The sequence below is a fragment of the Nicotiana tabacum genome, chromosome 15 (genome assembly GCF_000715075.1).
Source record: "Nicotiana tabacum cultivar K326 chromosome 15, ASM71507v2, whole genome shotgun sequence".
In the NCBI taxonomy this organism is placed as follows: Eukaryota; Viridiplantae; Streptophyta; class Magnoliopsida; order Solanales; family Solanaceae; genus Nicotiana; species Nicotiana tabacum.
This window is the reverse complement of record NC_134094.1, coordinates 67,225,470-67,247,253: the sequence shown is the minus strand read 5'-3', so window position 1 is coordinate 67,247,253 and position 21,784 is coordinate 67,225,470. Positions and strand designations below refer to the sequence as shown.

The window sequence follows — 21,784 nt, the reverse complement described above, 5'->3', positions numbered from 1 at the left end:
TACTTTGAGATGCGATAGTAAAATGATCAAAAGATACAATACGTGACCCCGGAATGAAGTGGGGCTCACCAAGTCTGCTGGGAAAAGGATGTGCCACTAACGCTGATCAACACTGCCTGCTATGTAACCACCTGGATCCATTTAAAGATGCAGCGCCCCCGGCAAAGGGACGTTAGTACCGTCAAATAGCACTAGTATGTGTAGCTTAACATCATCTCAATAGAATGAATAATAATACAAGGGAAACAGTCAAGGATTCAATACGAGCTTCAAATAATATTAAAACATTAAGTTAAGGATCACATAAGTTTTCAAGTCAATTTCCATGTTATTAGGTTGGGTGATCTTTAGTGCCGATACTCCACAATTCACAATACCTCTGTATTCTTACACGGAGTCCGATCTCAACCCGATCGGCTAGGTCGTCTCATTTGAGACATCAACCATAACCACAATTTCATTATAATTTCCAGCACAGTTAACACCATGTGTACGGCATGGCGTCCAATCACGGCCCGATCGGCTAGGCTATCTCACCCGAGACATTACCTTTTTCAGTTTATAATTTCCAGCACAGTTACCACCATGTGTGCGGCATGGCGTCCGATCACGGCCCGATCAGCTAGGTCGTCTCACCCGAGGCATTACATTTTTCGTCAATCATCTCACGTCATACTTCTTTCATATATCCTAGAGAATGACAGAGAGTCATCGCTCATCAGTAGATCAGTCTGACCAGCAACAACTCATTGACTAAGGGACAAATTCCTAGAGCTCATTACTTACATCAACCATTATGTTACATTGCTAACTAAATAAGTTAAATTCCATTGGACAAGAGTGAATACTATGGAAAGCAAAAAATAAACAAGAGAGGACAAGATCCTGTGATGCATGTCAAGGTACTTAATACTGGTAATTGAAATCCTTGTCTGCTTTCCACGGAGAATCGGAAAATCAAGTGCCACAAAAGCCCTGCCATCACATTCATATATCCAGTTGCTCAAGGTTCATCATGCTCGCTGAATTTTGTATAAGTTGCTTCCTAATATCAACCTGTATTTGCCAAAAGGGAGATGGGTAATAAAAGCGAGCCAATAGCAAAAGAGTGGAAAGAGATGGACAATCCACCATAGTTATTAAAAGGAAATGCATTAAGTCTGCTCCAATAAGAAAAGATTCAGCCTAACACTTCATGCAGAAAAGAAAGAGACATACCCTGGATCCCATAAGTGAAGAGAAGACAACATTTGCCTCAGCTGCGTCCTCCACCACTAATTGCTTTAACAGCCTAGTCTCCGGGTTCATTGTTGTTTCCCATAGCTGGGCTGGCATCATCTCCCCCAATCCTGAAAATATTTCCATACACATCACATGAATTGAACAAGGGAGGTTTAGAAGACCTTGCATGTGTATGTATAAGAGATGCGTAAGTAGTGTATCCGACATTGCTGGAAAAAAAACACTAAAAACAACAATCACATTCATTAATAGAAAAGAAAGCATCCAATAGAGAAGGTTAGAGAGTTAATGTGTATAGTAGTATGTATAGTGTCCCACATTGGTAGAGAAGGGTTTAGTACTATGTAAACACCCTATATAAATAGGGCTAATGTAAGACACAAATGAATACAAGAAATTCTTTCTTCCCATGTCTAACTCTCACAGACAACATCAAAAGTTGGGGAGGCCATGCTGCCCTCAAAAGCTATGAGTAGGATACAAGGCCCCAAATCTGAGCAAATGCTTTTTTTGTGCCAATGTTCATGCAGCAAGGCTCTCTTTCCACAAACTCCCTAAGGTTATCTAAATTGGTTTTTGCCATTTGTTCTGGGGGCCCTCATTTAGCTGGCTAAAAAGTATGGCGAACTCTTCGATAATATCGGGATATGCATTCCAAACTGAACATATCTCATATGGAATACGCTGTCTTCAAATCCAAAAAGCCAAAACATGTCATTTTTCATATCTCACCTTTGAATCTCTGTATGTTATATGATGCATTTGAAGGGAAGGAACGCTGGACCTTTTTAAGTTCTGCATCATCATAGCAGTAGTATACTTGTTTTCCCCTCTCAACCTGAAAAATTCCAAATAGAACATTAAAACCTGGTGGACAATAAAAAACATAATCTGTTAAGACAACATCCGAAAGAAAATAAACCTTGTAGAGAGGTGGAACACCAACATATATGCAACCTTCGTCAAAAAGAGCTCTCTGCAACAATTTAAGAATATCTCAATCAGGTTCTCCAAACAGTCAACTAGACATCTTGATTATTTCCCTTCATAATTCAACTGTTAGATCCCAGCAAAAAACTCTAGTTGATGTTTCATTAGACCATGAAGAACAACGAAAGGGGCGCACCTGATATCTGAAGAAAAAGGTTAACAACAACGTTCGAATATGAGCACCGTCGACATCAGCATCTGTTAAAATTATGATTTTATGATAACGGAGAGCTTCCTTTTTAAAATCCTCCCCCTGAGATGCAGAAGATTGAATGAGAAAAAAAAGTCTGAACAAACAGCACATTGCACAAACCTAAAAGATGAGCATAGTACCTTAACTCCAAGTCCTAAACCAAGAATAAGATTTTGAATCTCTTCATTTTTATACATAGCTGCTTCATCCTTTCTTTCAATATTCAAAATTTTGCCTCTTAAAGGAAGTATAGCCTGCAAAACATGAATAACTGATATAATTTACATTGCAGTCAGAATATGCCATTAACTTAGAATGCAGTAAGAAATTAGTCTTCTAATCGCCACTTCTGCTGCACAATTTCTCCAGATAAGTTTGATCTATGTTTGACCAATGTAAATATGCATTATTCACGCTTCAGCTGAACAATTCCTTTTTCCTTTTCTGGCCACAATGAGGATGTCAGGTGGGGAATCAGGTTGCAGAACTTCCATCAGCACTTTTGTAAGCTACAGCATTGTCTGAATAACAGGGATAACTGTTCACAGAGCACCAACGAGTTTAGTTACCTGAAAACGCCGATCACGACCTTGTTTTGCACTTCCACCAGCTGAATCACCCTCAACGATGAATATTTCTGAAAGATCTCAAAAGAAAAAAAGATTTTGAGAAAAGGCAGTTAACTTTTGCCATTACTACATTATATGCATGCCTATACTGAAAGACACATTACCCAACTACACAATCAAAGAAACATTACACGAAAGATCCTGACATCAGCGCATATATTGGGTGCTACATTTCAAAATGTTACTCCCTCAATCCTGGTTTTACATGAGACTCTTCTATTCATAATACACAATGTTTGACACACTTAACATACTATCACACTTTAAATTACCTTGAGAAATTTAATTAATTACACAAATTGGTTTTCAACCATGAAATGATATCCTCTTTATCAAATACTCCATATGTCCTTTTTGGCCAAATACCCAGATAGCCCCTCAGAATTGACACGAAATAGCAGTTAGATACTCTTTTTTTATTCGGTAAAGGTACATGCCAATTAGATACTTTTACTTTACACACCTCAATGAGGCAGGGATGTGTCTCTTAGACACCCGGATCTGACATGGCAATATGCATGCCTCCAACTCATTTTTGAGCGCGAGAATTGACCAAGTTACTTTTATTTTCTTGTTAACTTGAATGCTAAACCATATCAAGCCATCTTACATCCCTATTCCCCTCTCTAGCGATCCTCAATTCCCCCATTCTCCAGCGATTACTTTTTCATTTTCAAGACTTTGACTTACAATCTTAATCTTTTTTCCTCAAATTATATTTTCCAAATCTTCAAACTGTTACTAAAGAAAAATAAAGGAGAATATCTTACAGTCTCTCTTAGAGAGAGTAAAATCTGACACACACGCTAACAGGATAAAATTGCTACTTTGCTTTTTCGTGGACCATATATCCTCACTTTCCACAGTTTTACCACACATTATGATCGGGAAAAAACTCGACCTCTTTCTGAGATTAGGAATCCCGGTGCTGCGAGGGAGAAAAACTTACCTCAAAAGGCAGCAATGGCTCTACTAAAGGCATTCAAAACTATTCTCCGTGTCTCAAACGAGATTATGTCAGAATAGTCAATGGTTCTTTAATACCTATCTCAGGTTCTGTCGTTTGTACTCCTAATATTGAACTATTATCTGTGATCCATGTCCCTGAGTTCCCTGTCAATCTTTTATCTATTAGTACCATCACCAGAGCTATCGAGTTCTTTCCCGATCATTGTATTTTTTGGAATCTTCAAACATGGAAAAGGATTGGCAGTGGTAGATTGCGTGATGACTTGTTTATATTAGAGGGAATTCAAAACTCTGGTTAGGCCTTTTTTGGGAAAATTAAGGATATCAACCAAGAAATAATACAGCGGCACAAATAGTTAGGGCACCCATCATTCTTTGTTTTGAAGAAGTTATATCCGGATTTGTTCTCAAGGACTCAATCTGAATCTTTGTTCAGTGATGCGTGTGAATATGCCAAGCATACTAGAAACTCTTATCCTATGAGTGATAATAGAAGCATAATTCCGTTTATGACTAACTGTTTCTTTGTCTGGTAATCGATGGTTTGTTATTTTCATTGATTGTTGCACTAGGATGACTTGGGTATATTTGTTCAAAGTCAAAAGTGAAGTTTTCTCTTGTTTTCAGTCATTTTATAAGATGATGTGTACTCAGTTTGATGCCAAAATAAAAATTTTGAGAACTGACAATGGTAGCGAATACATGGATAAAAGATGTGGTGCTTATTTGGAGTCCAATGAGATAATCCATCAGACTAGTTGTCCTTATACTAGTGCACAAAATGGGGTCGTTGAAAGAAAAAATAGGCATTTATCAGATGTAGCAAGATCTCTTATATTTCACCATGCATCTACCAAAACCTTACTAGGGGGATGCTATTCTAGTAGCTGCCTCTCTTATCAACAGAATGCCACTTTAAACCCTCAATTTTCAAAGTCCTCTGGAAGCTTTAAAGGGTAAGAATGAATATATTGTACCTCCTACGGTGTTTGGGCGTGTTTGCTTTGCCCATAGTAGGAATTCTAGAAAACTTGATCTTACAGCTATAGAATGTGTTTTCATTGGGAATTCTCAGAATTACACTTACGCTTCATGTTCCACTCCTCGGGAAAAGGCATCTTTTCGGTTGGGATCAGGTCCGAAGTCCTCACTCGAATAAACCGGCCAGTGTTTTAAAAGGCGTGGGCGTAAGGCGAGGCGTTTTACATATGCCTCAGCGGGGCGTAAGCCCCGAGGCGCGGGGCGTAAGCCCCATAGGTATTTAATTTTTAATATTTTATAAAATAATATAATGACATTTAATATTTATAAACAGGTAAAATTATATAAAAATTGAAAAAAACTATATATATATATGTGCTCCATCCCCACAAAAAACTAATCAAAACAATCTATTATACGTTACTTACAAGTACAAGTAATTTGAGTCTAAAAGAATAAAGTTTTCTATATGGAAGAACAAAAAGGATGATTAACCTGCAATTTGAACTTTGAATTTGCTGCTATGAAGAAAAATGTAGTTCTCTTTCTATTTGTAAAAAAAATTAAATATTCGTTGCTTTTGGGAGATATTAGCAGACTAGCGGACAAGATAAAAAATTGAAAAAACCATGAATTAGGGCTTAAATCAATAAAAAAAGTCTTTACTTTTAAATTTAATACGTTTTTGTTCCTTTTTAAACCTTTTGAGTAATTACCAAACTGATTTTTGAGAATTTGGGTATTATATGAAGGACTAATTCAACAAATTTTGTTTTAATTTGAAAAAGTCTCCGGGGCTTACTCCTTACTAAAAAAAATGCTCCCTGAACGCCCGGCGTACGCCCCGGCCGTACGCCCCGGCGGGGCGTACGCCTCTTGAGACTTTCGCCCCACGCCATCGCCCCGGGGCGTTTTTGGTACGCCTTGCCCAGAAACGCCTTTTAAAACAGAGGTATTATCTCATCACCTCTACAGGGGGAGAGGTGATTCTACCCAGTTCCAATATTGGACCTCTTAATGACATTATCACAGGGAAAGTGAAATTGGAGAAAGAATTATGGGGGAGACTATTGGGCGTTTGGATAGGCCAGATTTGAAAACATACTCGAGGAGTAATAGATAAGAAAAAGCGTCATACAATCTACCGAAGCTAAACCTTCTTCTTCCAAAGAACAGCTTAGAAGGCTGAACCCGAATATGAAAGAAGTGGTGAAGAAAGAGATAATCAAGTGGTTAGATGCGGGCATCATTTTTCCCTATCTCAGACAGCAACTGGGTGAGCGCAGTTCAATGTGTTCTGAAGAAAGGTGAAATGACTGTGATGCAAAACAAGAACGATTTGATCTCAACAAGGTCAGTCACGGGATGGCGAATCTATATGGACTACAGAAGATTGAACAAGGCCACCCGAAAAGACCATTTTCCCTTGCCATTCATTGATCAGATATTAGATATATTGGCAGGGAAGTCCCACTTTCGCTTCGTTGATGGATACTCGGGGTATAACCAGATCTCTATTGCCCCGGAGAATAGGGAGAAAACGTCGTTCACCTATCCATATGGAATCTATGCTTTCCGGAGAATGTCGTTTGGCCTATGCAATGCATCTGCCACATTCCAAAGGTGCATGATGGCCATCTTTACTGATATGGTAGAGGATATAATGGAGGTTTTCATGGATGATTTCTCAGTGGTGGGGAACTCGTTCGATGATTGCTTGGTAAATCTGAGAAGAGTGCTGAAGAGGTGTATGAAGACTAATCTGGTGCTAAACTGGGAAAAGTGTCATTTTATGGTACATGAAGGTATAGTCTTGGTACACCCAGTGTCAAGTAAGGGCCTTGAAGTGGCCCGCGCTAAAGTTGATGTGATAGAGAAGTTACCACCACCCACTTCTGTCAAAGCAATAAGAAGTTTCCTTGGTCATGCTGGCTTCTACAGCCGGTTTATAAAACATTTTTCCAAAATTGCTCACCCTTTATGTAAATTGCTTGAAAAAAATCACCCCTTTGTGTTTTCTGATGATTGCAGGTAGCTTTTGAGGAGTTGAAGAAGAGGTTGGTGACGGCACCCACTATAGTTGCACCTGACTAGGAGCAACCATTTGAGCTAATGTTAATGCAAGCGACTATGCTGTGGAAGCAGTTCTTGGACAGTGAAAAGATAAAGTCATACATCCAATCTACTATGCAAGTAGAACCTTGAGCGGTGCCCAACTCAACTACACCATGACCGAGAAGGAGATGCTAGCAGTGGTGTTCGTATTTGACAAGTTCCGGTCATACCTGATAGGCTCAAAGGTAATTGTTTATACTGACCATGCTGCTCTCAGGTACCTAATTGAGAAGGAGTCAAACTCGCGCCTGATTTGATAGGTGCTGCTACTACAAGAATTCGACATGAAAATCCGTGACCGAAAGGGAACGGAGAACCAAGTGGCTGATCACTTATCCAGACTGGAAGGAGCAGAGAAGAAGGTTAAGGTGGAAGAGACCGTGGAGACCTTCCTGGATGAACAATTGTTGGCCACAAGCCTTGAGGTAGCGCCATGGTATGCAGACATTGCAAACTACCTGGCGAGCAGTATTGTCCCTTATGACCTTTCCTCTGTACAAAAGAAAAAGTTCTTCCGTGACTGTCACATGTACTTTTGGGATGAGCCTTATCTATTCAGGATTTGTGTTGATAACATGATCCAGAGATGTATTCTTGATATAGACCAATCTTCTATTTTGCAGGCTTGTCACGCGTCCCTATATGGTGGCCATTTCGGGGGAGTATGGACAGCTGCGAAAGTGTTAGAGTCGGGCTTCTACTGGCCAACATTGTTTAAAGAAGCACACTTCTAGGTAAAGGGTTGTGATTAAATTTTCCTTGATTTCAATGTTACAATTACATATGATATCCTTGTTCGTATACAAAGTGGATTCAAAAATATCTATCATTCCAAGGCATAATTTGTATCAATGGGCTTCATATTTGTCAGGAGCTAGCTCCAGAAATATTATCATCCCGGCATCATTATGTCAATCTCACAAGCCTCTTATCCATTCTCATTGAACCACGGCCAACCAAAAAACAGAAAGAAAAAAAAAAAAAAAAGGTTCTCGTGGGATTTAGAGAACTACATCGTTCCGCATGTGAAATCCTTGTTATCTCTGTTCAAGAATACATGATAGAATGAAGTCATATTAAATTGTTCATTGCTCTATGTTTCCCATTTCCAAGTATCATAATTCAGTTGGTCATTTTACGTTTACACCAAAAGACTCTTGTGAGTTCTTCAATTTCAGTCTTGCAAATTTCTCCTAAATGTCAAGTCCCATAAGACTCTTTCCTTTGTGTACATTTGTATGACACCTGGTGTTCGTTGTGAAGAGACGCTAAAGAGTGCTGGGAAGTTCCTTAATAGAGTCTTGCCCGCAAGTCTTATGATTCCTAAAGTCGACCCAAGCTCAATTCTCTGCCTTGAAATTAATGGATTAAGAAACTTCGTCCTATATCTTCATTATTCCTCTCCACATCCCTCCTCCGCAAGGAAATTACAGTATTCCTCCACCCTCCCTCCTATAATTCGTACTTGTTCGGGATCACTCTCCCCAACATGCCCCTGCCTTTCGTGACCAAATCTCCATATCCATTTTCCCATTACGGCCTTACTGAAAGCATTTCCTTCACCCCTAAACTTGCATTGTTCATATCAGTACCTTGTAGTTTACTATTGAAATAATGTTGAAGTTTCACAACAAGTTCCAGCGCAATCTCTCCAGCTTTTCTGATGTCACTGGCAAGTGCATCAAGAACACGTAAGAAGTAGGAATACTAGAAAGGGCTCGTTATCAAGAAATCTTTTGCCCCATAAGATAAATATTTCTTTTTGCCATGCTACTTACATTTTCTAAAATTTGACTACGGTGCTCCAAAATGTGATAGTTCAGTATTTATTCCAATTGTCCAATGTATGTTGTCTCCCTAAGGATCTTTTTCGGACACAATGGTGCTTTCCAACTAGCGTGCAACTCAACTATCTCATTGGATATCTGTTATCTCCCACTAGCACAAGTATCTGAAAATTTTGCCTACCAAGGCATAGGCAAATGAGAAATAATCACCTAGCATTTTTTTGTCTCTACTAGAATTTGAATCCTGGACTCCAAGGTTTATAGTAATACCTAAGAAAAGGAAAGGCTTTGGAGTTCAAGAGTGGTCAAAACCAAAGTTAGCTCTGGAAAATTTCTAGCATAGCACCTCAAAAGAGTATTATAAAGCAATAGGACACTCAAGAACTTTTTGAAATTTTACTAAGCTTTTCATGGAGGACTATTCAAGACGCTAGCTAACTAAACCCACCCACCCACAAAAAAAAGACTTAAAAGTTTGTCTATCCACATACTTCTCTTGAAAAATACTCACAAAATAAGGCTCCTATAAAGACCTCCCAAGAAAAGCTATTCGCAATGAAAAATGCTTCACATAATCTATGGTAGTTAAACTCCCAAGATGAGAATTCAGAACCCCCAAGATGAGAATTCAGAACTCAACGATGCCTGAACATTGCACATCTCCTTACTAGTGACAAAAACACCACCAACATAGAACCAACTCTACAACAACAACAACAACAACAACATAAGACCCAGTAAAATCACACAAGTGAGGTCTGGGGAGGGTAGTGTGTACGCAGACCTTACCCCTATCTTCGGGAAGGTAGCTCTATTGCAGTAGAACCAACTCTATTGCAGTAATATGGAAATAAGGTCTTTCCTAATTCCTATTAACAACGGATGCCCATAACTACTTTATTAGATTGTTTGCACTCAAAATTCATGAGCTACACTCAGAAGCATGCCAGACGTTCAGTCTTTTCTACAGCGAAAGGTCCTATATATTTCATGCAACTAAAATTAAATGTTTAACCCAAATGTCACATTGGTTTTAAAATCCATAATAAGGTAAATTACCAGCTTCTTCAGGATTTGTGGCTGAACAATCAGCAAGCTTCCCCGGAAGAGAGGATGATTTTAAGACACTTTTCTGTCTCACCAACTCCCGAGCCCTCTTTGCTGCAAGAGCCGCCTGCATATGATGCAATAGATACAGCAGGTAAAATAATTTCTTATAACACCAATTGATGTCCTCAAGCAGGCAACTTAGTCAGCTTAATCTTACAAAGATCAGTCTTGTGTATGTAACAAACTTAGGTACCTTTAGTGCATTTAGTGACTTGGAAAGAATTGAATCTAGCACATCTGGATGCAATTCCAGATACTCAGTCAGATACTCTTGAACTGACTGATCGACCACCTTTCTAACCTCAGGATTTCCCAACCTAGTCTTCAATTGAAAACATAGTAAACAATGTCGGCCTCACAAAAATTGGAAATTTTAAGGCTTCATAGAACTTTTATACCATAAAAACTGTAACAAATTTTTCAACCATGAAAGGAGAGAGATACCTTAGTTTGTCCTTCAAATTCTGGATTCGTAACTTTAACAGAAATAACACAGGTTAATCCCTCTCTTACATGCTCGCCACTTAAGCTTATGTCCTTCTCCTGAATAATACAAACGAACAAAACTTAAGAGTAACCCAAATATCCCTACTTATTGAGACATTAAACAGAGAGAGATCAAGCTAACACAGCAGATTTTGCAGATTTTGCAGATTTAGGGTGATCCAATATTTTGGTTGCACTCAATTAGTGTGTGTAGATTTTGAGAAGAAGAAAAGGCTTCTTGTATTCCTGTGTATTTCTTACATCCCTAAGCAAAGGTATTTATACACTAAGTCCTATGACTATTTTAAGAAGGAAAATAAATTACAATCAATCAGAATAAAATCAAATCTCAATCAGAATCAAATCTTTCTCAATCAGAATCAAATCTTTCCTAATAATGAAGTCAATCAACAGTGAATAGCGAATTCCAGAAGGCAGAATTGGAGATTTGGACTGAACCTCAATTTTTGTCTTTTCCTCTTTGAACAAATAGAACATTTTTTCTTTCTTTCTGGAAGGCATTGATTAACTAGGACTTATTTTAAGAACAAAAAACCTTCTCCTACATTCTGGTCTACGACACTCATAATTTGAATGAAAAACTAACAGATGTAAAAAGACCCCCATGACTAAGATTATGTGATGGTCCAGAAAGCAATGCTACTATACTTCTCGAAGATGTCCGCATATAAGCAGTTCCAAGCTGAAGAATTTTGTTAAAAGTTGAAGTCAGCACTGCCAAAGTTCATTGACTTTGCACACTTGTATTCACCTAATAATATACTCCATCCCAGTGCTTATCTAATATTATTCTTCCTTGTTCCATTTATTTCACCACTTTTCCTAAATCGAAATGTGAAAAAACCAAACTAATACTACTCAATGTTATAGTGACCTTGATATGACAAGAACTAAACCACTATTTACACATCTCAACTTTCAATATATTCCAATTAACTCTACTATTTAAACTTTCTTCTCTTAATATGTAGTTAATAAAGGGTAGAGGGGCCGGCCCATTTTTTGATAGGTTTTGAACCATGTGCCACTGGCTCGCGGGGATTTCTTGGTTATCAAAAAACAATGTAGTCAACAAAGGATGGATTCATTTTTAAGTTATTGAAAGGGAAACTTTTTATTATATAAATTTAAGTGATTTCCTTATACATAACTACAAAGTCTTTACGTCGAAAGGTGGTAATCCAGATAAAGACTCGTACGACTTTAGAATAATCCTCTAGCTCGTGTAGACATCAAACAATGAGAACATAAGGTGGTTATGAAGTTAAAGTTTCTGAAGGCACTAAAGCTCCAATGTGAACACAAGGTGCAGAGTATTTTTCCCAATTGAAACCAGCAAAGCTATTGCAAGGGGTAGCATGCACATCCAAGCAATCATGGTCAAATGGACAGAAGTGCAAGCGAAAACCAAAAGAATTCCAACATATTTGGTGCTGTATCAGCAGACTGGAAAGGCTGGAGAGATACAAAAACACCACAGATTTTTGTTGGAGCAAACAGAAATAAAAGAAACAATGAACCTAAATTCAACGAACCTTGATTGTCTTTAACTTTTTCCCCAGATTGTTGAGAGTTCTTGTTAGGGCAGCTTTCACACCATCTATGTGAGTGCCACCATCAATTGTCCGTATGCTGTTTGCATAACCTAGCATCATGTCTGAATAAGCATCTGAGCACCTGCAATGAAAAACAGAAAAGAAACTGTGTAAAACATACCACTCTTAACATGCAATTCATATACATACCAATTGCTGGGAAGAAAAAAACCATGCAACCACTGCATGACGGCATGGTGCAGCATAAAAATTATATGTTGCTTTAATTCCAACCATGCTTGACAAAGAAAAGAGTAAACAGAGGAAGATGGATAGAAGGATAAAAAGATATGATATCTTACCATTGAAGAGCCATATCAATCGTGATTCCATCAGCTTCTTTTCTGAATCCCAGCACATCATGAAGTGGTTTCTAGAGCAGAGAGAAGTCAGGAACTACTTAATAGACTTCATACAACAAAAGCATCACCGGAAAATTTTTGATAACCAAGAAATTTCCGAGAGCCAGTGGAACACAGTTTTCGGTGAATAATGGGTTCGCTCCTCTACCCTTTTCCATTTAAATACCAGCCTTTTGTTTGTGGTAGGGTTTGAAACCGTGATGTGTGCTTAACCCACACATCACGCTCTATGCTCTTACCACTGGACCAAAGCCCTAGGGGCAAAGACAGTAATTAATTTAAGTCATTGTTAAATATACATGCATAACATTATCTGACAGATTTCATACTCGATTTTTCTGATGAAGCAAGGATATTCCGATTTCAGACTTGATTCAGATATACTATTGCTTTTGTGCTAGACCTGTAGATCGTGATACCACGGAACAGATACCCCGTTTACCAAAATGCTTGTCCTCCTTTTGTAACACTCCGAAAATTTGGATTAGGTGTGGATGTGCTAAATGAGTATTAATGTGATATTTTAGACATGTGAAGTCCTATCGGGATGAGTATGGATGGAAATAGTTGTTTTGGAATCAAGACGGAGAGTGAGGTGCATAAGATTCGATAGAATCGACTAAGTTTATGGAAGGTCTGTCTTCCAGCCTTAGACAGTGCAAGGCCATGAAAACTCACAGCTTTAGACAGTGCGAGGCACTGTCCAGAGCACTAACTTTAGCGCCCCTGACGATGCAAGGCCGTGTAGTTTGGCGCCTTGCACTTTTATTTTGGCGTCTCTGATGATGCCCCCGCGTTGACGATGTCTATCCGAGCCACTTTTATTTCCTCCTCAATTTTTAGACGTGTACATTTATTTAAACCGTACCTCGTTCCCTACACCCCAAACACGTAGATTTGCTCTTGCTCTAGAAAGGGGAGCTCTCAAGAACCCAAGTTCCTCCAAGGTCCCTCCATCAACCAAGGTAAGTTCTAATGATGATTCTGAGTTAATTTCAATTCTCTAACACCTTATTAACAGGGTAAACCCTTCAAATCATTAGATATTCGATTGAGACATCATTGTTGAGAAAAGAAACCCTAGAACTCGAATTCAAGAGGATTGAACTTCAAAAAGGTAATGCTTCTACTCCCTAATCATTTATAGCTATGAATTGATGAGTTCTTGGGAGAATAGTAAATGGGTTTGATAAAGAGAATCATATGAACTATGCTAGGGTTTGGGTCGTTGACTTAAGATTGTTATATACATTTGTGCGATGAGAAATGGTGTTAGTTACATCTATTTGGGATTGTAGAATCACCTAGAAGTAGTAGAATGAGAATTGGGCGAAGAAAACACCATTAATAAGGGCTATGAGGCTTTACACCCATAAGGTGTTTAATAAAATGCCTAAGTGACCAAAACATGAGTATTATTGCTAATATGGAATCCCTTTGACTTGTATTGCTATAGATTAAAGTTGAAAGGGTTGGCGAACGTTGTATTAGGCTCGAGCAGGAAGTTAAGGTATGTGAGGCTAACTCACTATACTACGTTTCTTTTACAACGTTACTAATTGCCTCAGAAATATGGTTAAGCTAAGTTCATTAAATAGTTGCACAACTTCTATTCTCTAGCTTCGTAATTCGTCCATGGTTTTCATTCCGAACGTTGTGAGCTCAGTGGGTAATCAATATAGACTTGTGTTTGATGCCCATGAGTCTCAGTCTAGATTACTCAGCATGTCATAAACAGTTGAAGTTTCAGTTTTCATAATCAGTTCAGGAATACATGTCTCAGTCTAGTTCCTATGCAGCATTCCAATATCATGTAACTCAGTATGATTCAGTATTTCAGCATCACGTATTGCAGTATGATTCTCAGTTCCTGAATTTAAATTCCTGAATGTTGAACACTTGTATTTGGGCCTGAGGCCGCAGTTATGTATACGTATACTTGGGCCCGAAGCCGTAGCTTGTGCACATATATATTGGGCTTGAGGCCGCAAATTATTTATTCAGATAAGCAGGTGGTTCATCATTCAGAAAAGGGAGTATTCATATCTTTACTTCCTTGTTCAGTCGTCAGTCGTTCATCAGTCGTCAGTTTCAATTTCAGAATTTACAGTTCTTTCTTTCAGTTGCTTTACATATCAGGGCAGTTCAAATGTACTGACGTCCCTTTCGCCCGGGGCCTGTATCTCACGATACAAGTAATGATTTAAAGGTTGACGATTTAGAGCGCTAGGATTCTCGTACCAGCTATTGGGTGAGCTCCGTTCTTTCGGGGCATTATCATTACTTTACAATCTTTCAGTATTTACAGACCGTCAGTGTTTTCAGTACTTCATTAGATGCTTCATAGACTAGAGTAACAATTAGACATAGTCGCATGCTTTTCATGTTAAGCAATATTGGCTACAGATATGTTTCAGACTTATATTAGTGTTTTCGTACTTTGATTTATATCATTCAGACTTTCAGTATATCAACATGTGTTAGTTTATCTTCCGCATTCAATATGTTATGATATCACATGTTAATTCAGCCGGCCAGTTGGTTCGCTCAGTCATAAATAGTCAGGAACCAGGTGCCGTGTTACGTCTAGGCCCAAGTTCGGGGCGTGACACCTTTCCTCTTTGAAATTACCCAAGATGTTGTCTACATTACTCAAATGGCACCACAAAGTATTTTATAGATACATACTCCCTCTGTTTCAATTTATGTGAACCTATTTCCTTTTTAGTCCGTGTCAAAAAGAATGACCCCTTTCCCTTTTTAGAAATAATTTACCTTTATGCAATGATTTATAACCCGCCTCATTTTACACTACAAATTCAAAAATCTTCGGTCTTTTCTTAAACTTCGTGCCCAGTCAAATGGGTTCACATAAATTGAAACGGAGGGAGTATTATATACCACAAAATGTTTTATAGAAACCAGTTCTACTCTTCTGAATACAGCTTCATCCTTATTTTATTATTCTGTAATGCAAACGAAAAGATATGTTGTTTATAAGGAAAAAACATCCAAATATGCTTCACAACAAATATTAAACAACTCAAATTTTAAAGTCCTCTTAATAATAGTGCCAAATCAGAATGGGAAGGACAAATTTGAAACAAGGGAGAATAAAATATAATTTGCTGGTTCCATTCACTTTTCTAGAAGTGATGCCTACGGACAAGGACACCATGTAACATGACATGTATGTATGAGAGATCACCCTAAATAACCTGAACAATTTTTTCAAGCTCGTCAATTTAATGCAATAAGCCTTTACCGCCAGTTCTAAATTTTCATTAGCAAGCAATTACTCCCAAATTTGAAAGAGAAAATGAAGTGTGTGAAAAGTAAAAGGGAAAAGACAAACACACTTTGTCTGCATTCAGCCATTTCACGTATTCAACCAATCCTCCAGCATAAAAGTACTCGTTGCATTGGATCTTCTCTGGATCTATGTCCTCCTTCTTGAGAGCAATTGTGAGCTGAAATAAAAGAAATGCTCAATTGTTTGAAACTAAAATGAATCTTGCATATGAAAATATAGTTATCAAGCATAAGAAGCTTTCATTTCTTTGAAGAAGTTTATGTATTATGCACCAAAATGCAGCATGCAGAAGTGAGGAATGTCAAATGCATTGCAATGAACTTCAACATGCAGTCACCAAATGGCATAAGCATTTTCACTTAAACCATAGGTTGAAGAAGGAAGACATTCAAACAGCCACCGAAGTTCCTTCCACGAACAAAACCTCTCAAAGGCATCATTTGACAGCATCGTTCCTATCCCTTTCTATTTCGACTTCTTTGAAAGGTGAAAGAGTAAGAAGCTACACCGACTTGCTCATAAATTAAAAGCAGCAAGAGCAAGTAGGCTTTTCTCTGTGAGAACAATCTTGACATACCTCGGGATTGAGGAAAGCAAGCTCCCTAATTCTCCCAGCTATGGTGTTATAGTCAAATTGTATTTCAGCTGTGAATACTGCAAAGCAAGATGTCATCAGAACTTTAAATGCTAATACAGAAAATGGAAACATGACAAGAAAGGAGACGGCAGCAACATCTTTTGGAGATTGAAGACAGTGTAACTACCTTCTTTATCAGGCCAAAACTGAATGGCAGTCCCTTGTCGATCTCTCATTTCCACCGGGAGGTCATGACATATCAAAGTTGTTACTGGCTTCCCACGTGAATATTTCTGTTGGTATTCTTTACCATCACGCCATATGGTAACTTCAAGGGCCTATCAGAGAACATGATATAGACCACTAGGTCAAGAAAGCTGAAAGACTAGCAAAGGAAAAGTGATCACGCATGTAAGCATTTTGCTGAACATTGTCAACTACGCTCAGAAAAACAATGAGAACTACATTATATACAAAAGCAATCAAATCAAGCATCATTCATGTCAGTCTTTGTGACCATTTCTTCCACTCATCAGGGTTACTGCAGTACCAAGTGCTTACATTTATTCAATAAGGGGTAAAGACTCCTAATATTACTTTCACTTCTCTCCCTCTTTTACTGCAATTCTCTAAGCCTTCTTCAAACTATCTTGACCAACGCCCAACCAAAAGCCCAAAAGGAAAGAGAAGAAAAAAGAAATAGATGAAACATTACCGCACTCATACTAGTACCATTCAATTAAAGGACGAAACCCATCAGCGGTCACATTTTTGACAAAAAGCATATCTGATGAAAAAGAGAGTTTTTTTTTAGCAAGACAAACAAAATATAACTACAAATACATGTAATACTATAAACATTATTTCATTTCCTTTTATCTACTTTTCGTTTTAGATACTCACGGAACACTGCTCTATTTAGAAATCAAAAGGTCACTGAATAAAAAGTTGAACTGCTTAACTATTGATTTATGTACACACATGCAAGAGGTGAACAATGGATTGTCTGCTATCATTTTCAGAATGTAGTCTCTCTGATTATAGCCCAAATTCATATCTGCTTTCCTTAAATGAGATAAATGGCACCCCAAGAAAGGAGCATAATCAACTTTTGAAAATGAAAACCCAGAACAACAAGTCTAGAATACAATTCAAAATTTTGAAAGATCCTGAACTGCACATATTTGTCACAAAAGAAAAAACCTGAGAATGTTTAAACAATCTTGTAAATATGCAAGTAAACAACATTTGAGGTCATTCTACCACTAGAGACTAGTTATCTAGTTAAAGCAATGGCACTGACAAATTTGATTAAAGTATCCTTAGACAGTTAGTTAACAAGAGAACAACATAAAGCTAAAGTAAGCAACCCATTTACAACAACAACAACAAGCCCAGTGTAGTCGCACAAGTAGGGTCTGGAGAGGGTAGAGTGTACGCAGACCTTACCCCTGCCTTTAAAAAGGCAGAGAGGCTGTTTCCGGTAGACCCTCGGCTCAGGAAGGAAAAAGTGAAGGGGCAATAACAAGCAAACCAATCTGACAATCGAAGCGAAAATACAAAACTAACACTAAGTAATGCAATCAGAAAACCGAAACAAGGCAGGAACAAGTAATAGCAGCAATCTAGGGATAAAACACGAAGGACAGTAAGCAACCCATTTAAGAGCAGAAAAACTAGCTACAACTGTCACAAAAGAAAAGGGGCGGCTATAGCACAAATATTTTCTAAATTACAAATTCTACATTCATTATCAGTGTATAGGAAAATGATAGCAGAAATCTTTCAAAATATGATATTGATACCTCTGACAATGCATTAACAACTGACAGGCCCACACCATGTAATCCACCAGACACATTATAGCCACTACTTGAGCCTCCAAATTTACCACCTGCATGCAAAACCTGCACAATTTGCTACCACATCATCAAGATATACTCTTGGTTCATTGTCTATTCTAAAAGCATGGTTTCCATATAGATAGAAATTCATAAACATTGATTTCCATGATTTTTATACTATCTCCAACAGTGCAAACAACATCAGTAAGTAGCACAAGAGTCAATTCAAAAGAATGTAATAAATTTTAAAAGCCGGAAACTACAATATTATTGGTTGTACAGTACATAACTAGGAGCTTATAATTGTTAAGTAGTTAGTGATGTATAGTGTCCCACATCGAGAAGTAGATACCTATTATTATGTAATCACTGTATATAAATAGGGCGTTGTACAACACTTTAGATAATCAATAATATTTTCTCTCGTGCTTTCTCACATGGTATCAGAGCAATCGTGAGATATTTATCGCTGTGCATAAATTCCAGCGACTCCGGGGAAAAAAAAAGCCTTTTTCCGACAAATCAGGACTGTCCGCAGGAAAAAAAGTTCATATCCATCGGTGTTGTGCAAAAACCAACACCACCACGAGGTAGATCAGCTTCCAGCGACCAACCCGTAACAATTTCTCCAGCAGACCCCTCCCACGCGCCCTCACGCGCCGCCGGAAGAATATTTTCCGACGAGACTCCGACTTCACGTGCCGACGCGTGAGGCTTCTTCCGGCCGTTTTTTGGCCGAGCTTCTTCAGGACAGCCTATTCGCACAGCAATTCCGAGTCCACCAGTACGGTTTCCGCCAGATTCAGACAACTTTGAAATTTTCTGGCGAGCTACCTTTAGATTCAGTTCTTTATGTTCCCAGTAGTCCTTTTAATCTCATATTCGTTAGTCGCTTAGCCAAATCACTTAAATGCCGGAAACTACAATATTATTGGTTGTACAGTACATAACTAGGAGCTTATAATTGTTAAGTAGTTAGTCATGTATAGTGTCCCACATCGAGAAGTAGATACCTATTATTATGTAATCACTGTATATAAATAGGGCGTTGTACAACACTTTAGATAATCAATAATATTTTCTCTCGTGCTTTCTCACATGGTATCAGAGCAATCGTGAGATATTTATCGTTGTGCATAAATTCCAACGACTCCGGGAAAAAAAAAAAGCCTTTTTCCGGCAAATCAGGACTGTCCGCAGAAAAAAAGTTCATTTCCATCGGTGTTGTGCAAAAACCAACACCACCACGAGGTAGATCAGCTTCCAGCGACCAACCCGTAACAATTTCTCCAGCAGACCCCTCCCACGCGCCCTCACGCGCCGCCGGAAGAATATTTTCCGACGAGACTCCGACTTCACGCGCCGACGCGTGAGGCTTCTTCCGGCCGTTTTTTGGCCGAGCTTCTTCAGGACAGCCTGTTCGCACAGCAATTCCGAGTCCACCAGTACGGTTTCCGCCAGATTCCGACAACTTTGAAATTTTCCGGCGAGCTACCTTTAGATTCAGTTCTTTATGTTCCCAGTAGTCCTTTTAATCTCATAGCCGTTAGTCGCTTAGCCAAATCACTTAAATGCATTGTTTTATTTCTTGATGACCTTGTTTTTATACAGGAACGCAGTATGGGGCGGATCATTGGTACCGGGCGTGAATCAAATGGACTTTATTACTTTATCCTTGCTAAATCACATGGACTCACATCTTGTCTTCCTTCAACAACCTGTCATGTTACTGATTCACCAGATTTATTACATAAACGGTTGGGACATCCCAGTTTGTCGAAACTTCAGAAAATGGTACCCGGTTTATCTCACGTGTCCACTCTAGAGTATGAGTCATGTCAACTCAGTAAGCATACCCGCTCCTATTTCCCTCGGCGTCTTGATAATCGAGCAGAGTCACCTTTTACTTTAGTCCATTCAGACGTTTGGGGTCCTAGTCGGGTCAGTTCTACCTTGGGATTCCGCTACTTTATCAGTTTCATTGATGATTATTCCAGATGCACTTGGATATTTTTGATGAAAAATTGATCTGAGTTGTTTTCTATTTTCCAGACCTTCCACGCTGAAATTCAAAATCAATTTGGGGTTCCTATCCGCACATTTTGTAGTGATAATGCCCTAGAGTATTTGTCTTCCCCATTTCAGCAATTTATGAACTCTCATGGGATTATTCATCAAGCATCTTGTCCGTACACATCTCAACAAAATGGGGTAGTTGAAAGAAAGAATAGACATCCTATTAAAACTGCTCGTACCCTACTCATACAATCTCATGTTCCATTGCGTTTTTGGGGGATGCAGTTCTTACATCTTGCTATCTTATTAATCGTATGCCATCTGCAGCTATCCAGCATCAAGTTCCATTCTCTGTCATGTCTCCCCACTTACCTTTGTTCTCTCTTCCACCCCGTGTCTTTGGAAGCACGTGTTTTGTTCATAACCTTACTCCGGAAAAATATAAGTTAGCTCCTCGTGCTCTTAAGTGCGTATTCTGGGTTACTCGAGAACGCAAAAGGGGTATCGATACTATTCTCCTGACCTCCAGCGGTACCTTATGTTCGCTGATGTTACCTTCTTTGAAACCCAATCATACTTCACAGGTCCAGATAATCACTTAGATATTTCTAAGGTGCTACCAGTTTCATCTTTTGGAGATTCAGTCACTATCTCCCATTCATCTTCCTCTACAACTCCAGCTCCACCACCTACAGCTCCAGTTGCAGCTCCACCACCTATAGCTCCAGTTCCACCACCTATAGTTCCAGTTCCACCACCTAATCCAGTTCAACCTTCTGCAGCTCCACCACTCTTGACTTATCATCGTCGTCCACGTCTAGCATCAGGCCCAGGTGATTCACGTCCTGCATCAGATTTTGCACCTACTGCGGACTTGTTTCCTCTTAGTCAACCAATTGCACTCCGCAAAGGTGTACGATCCACACTTAATCCTAATCCCCATTATGTAGGTTTAATTATCATCGTCTGTCATCACCTCATTATGCTTTTATATCATCTTTGTCCATTGTTTCTATCCCTAAGTCCACAGGTGAGGCACTATCTCATCCAGGATGGCGACAGGCTATGATTGACGAGATGTCTGTTTTAAATGCGAGTGGCACTTGGGAGCTTGTTCCTCTTCCTTCAGGTAAGTCTATTGTTGGTTGTCGTTAGGTTTATGTAGTCAAAGTCGGCCCGGATGGCCAGGTTGATCGGCTTAAGTCTCGTCTTGTTGCAAAATGATACACTCAGATTTTTGGGCTTGATTATAGTGACACTTTCTCTCCTGTGGCTAAAGTAGCATATGTTCGTGTCTTTTTATCCATGGTTGTTGTACGTCATTGGCCTCTTTATCAGTTAGACATTAAGAATGTTTTTCTCTACGGTGATCTTGAGGAAGAAGTTTATATGAAGCAACCACCTGGTTTTGTTGCTCAAGGGAGTCTAGTGTGTGCAGATTGCGCAGGTCACTATATGGTTTGAAACAGTCCCCTCGAGCTTGGTTTGATAAGTTCAGCACAATTATTCAGCAATTCGGCATGACTCGTAGCGAGGCTGATCACTTTGTGTTTT

The 21,784-nt window shown here is 38.9% G+C and overlaps 1 protein-coding gene across 1 annotated transcript in view; it reads right to left on the bottom strand.

Annotated features, from left to right (window-relative positions):
- Positions 1–254: 254 nt before the first annotated feature.
- The window catches only part of LOC107786139 (DNA gyrase subunit B, chloroplastic/mitochondrial), a 35,414-nt gene continuing 13,884 nt past the window's right edge, over positions 255–21,784 (bottom strand). The window contains exons 6-21 of the mRNA XM_016607582.2: positions 18,176–18,277; positions 16,558–16,708; positions 16,371–16,447; positions 15,840–15,950; positions 12,421–12,491; positions 12,059–12,200; positions 10,461–10,559; positions 10,210–10,338; positions 9,966–10,080; positions 2,995–3,062; positions 2,566–2,679; positions 2,369–2,485; positions 2,165–2,218; positions 1,975–2,080; positions 1,219–1,349; positions 255–1,056 (exon numbers count right to left, since the gene is read on the bottom strand). Of these exons, the coding sequence (XP_016463068.2) occupies positions 988–1,056; positions 1,219–1,349; positions 1,975–2,080; positions 2,165–2,218; positions 2,369–2,485; positions 2,566–2,679; positions 2,995–3,062; positions 9,966–10,080; positions 10,210–10,338; positions 10,461–10,559; positions 12,059–12,200; positions 12,421–12,491; positions 15,840–15,950; positions 16,371–16,447; positions 16,558–16,708; positions 18,176–18,277 (1,656 nt within the window). The 3' untranslated portion in view covers positions 255–987. The remainder of the gene's footprint in view (positions 1,057–1,218; positions 1,350–1,974; positions 2,081–2,164; positions 2,219–2,368; positions 2,486–2,565; positions 2,680–2,994; positions 3,063–9,965; positions 10,081–10,209; positions 10,339–10,460; positions 10,560–12,058; positions 12,201–12,420; positions 12,492–15,839; positions 15,951–16,370; positions 16,448–16,557; positions 16,709–18,175; positions 18,278–21,784) is intronic.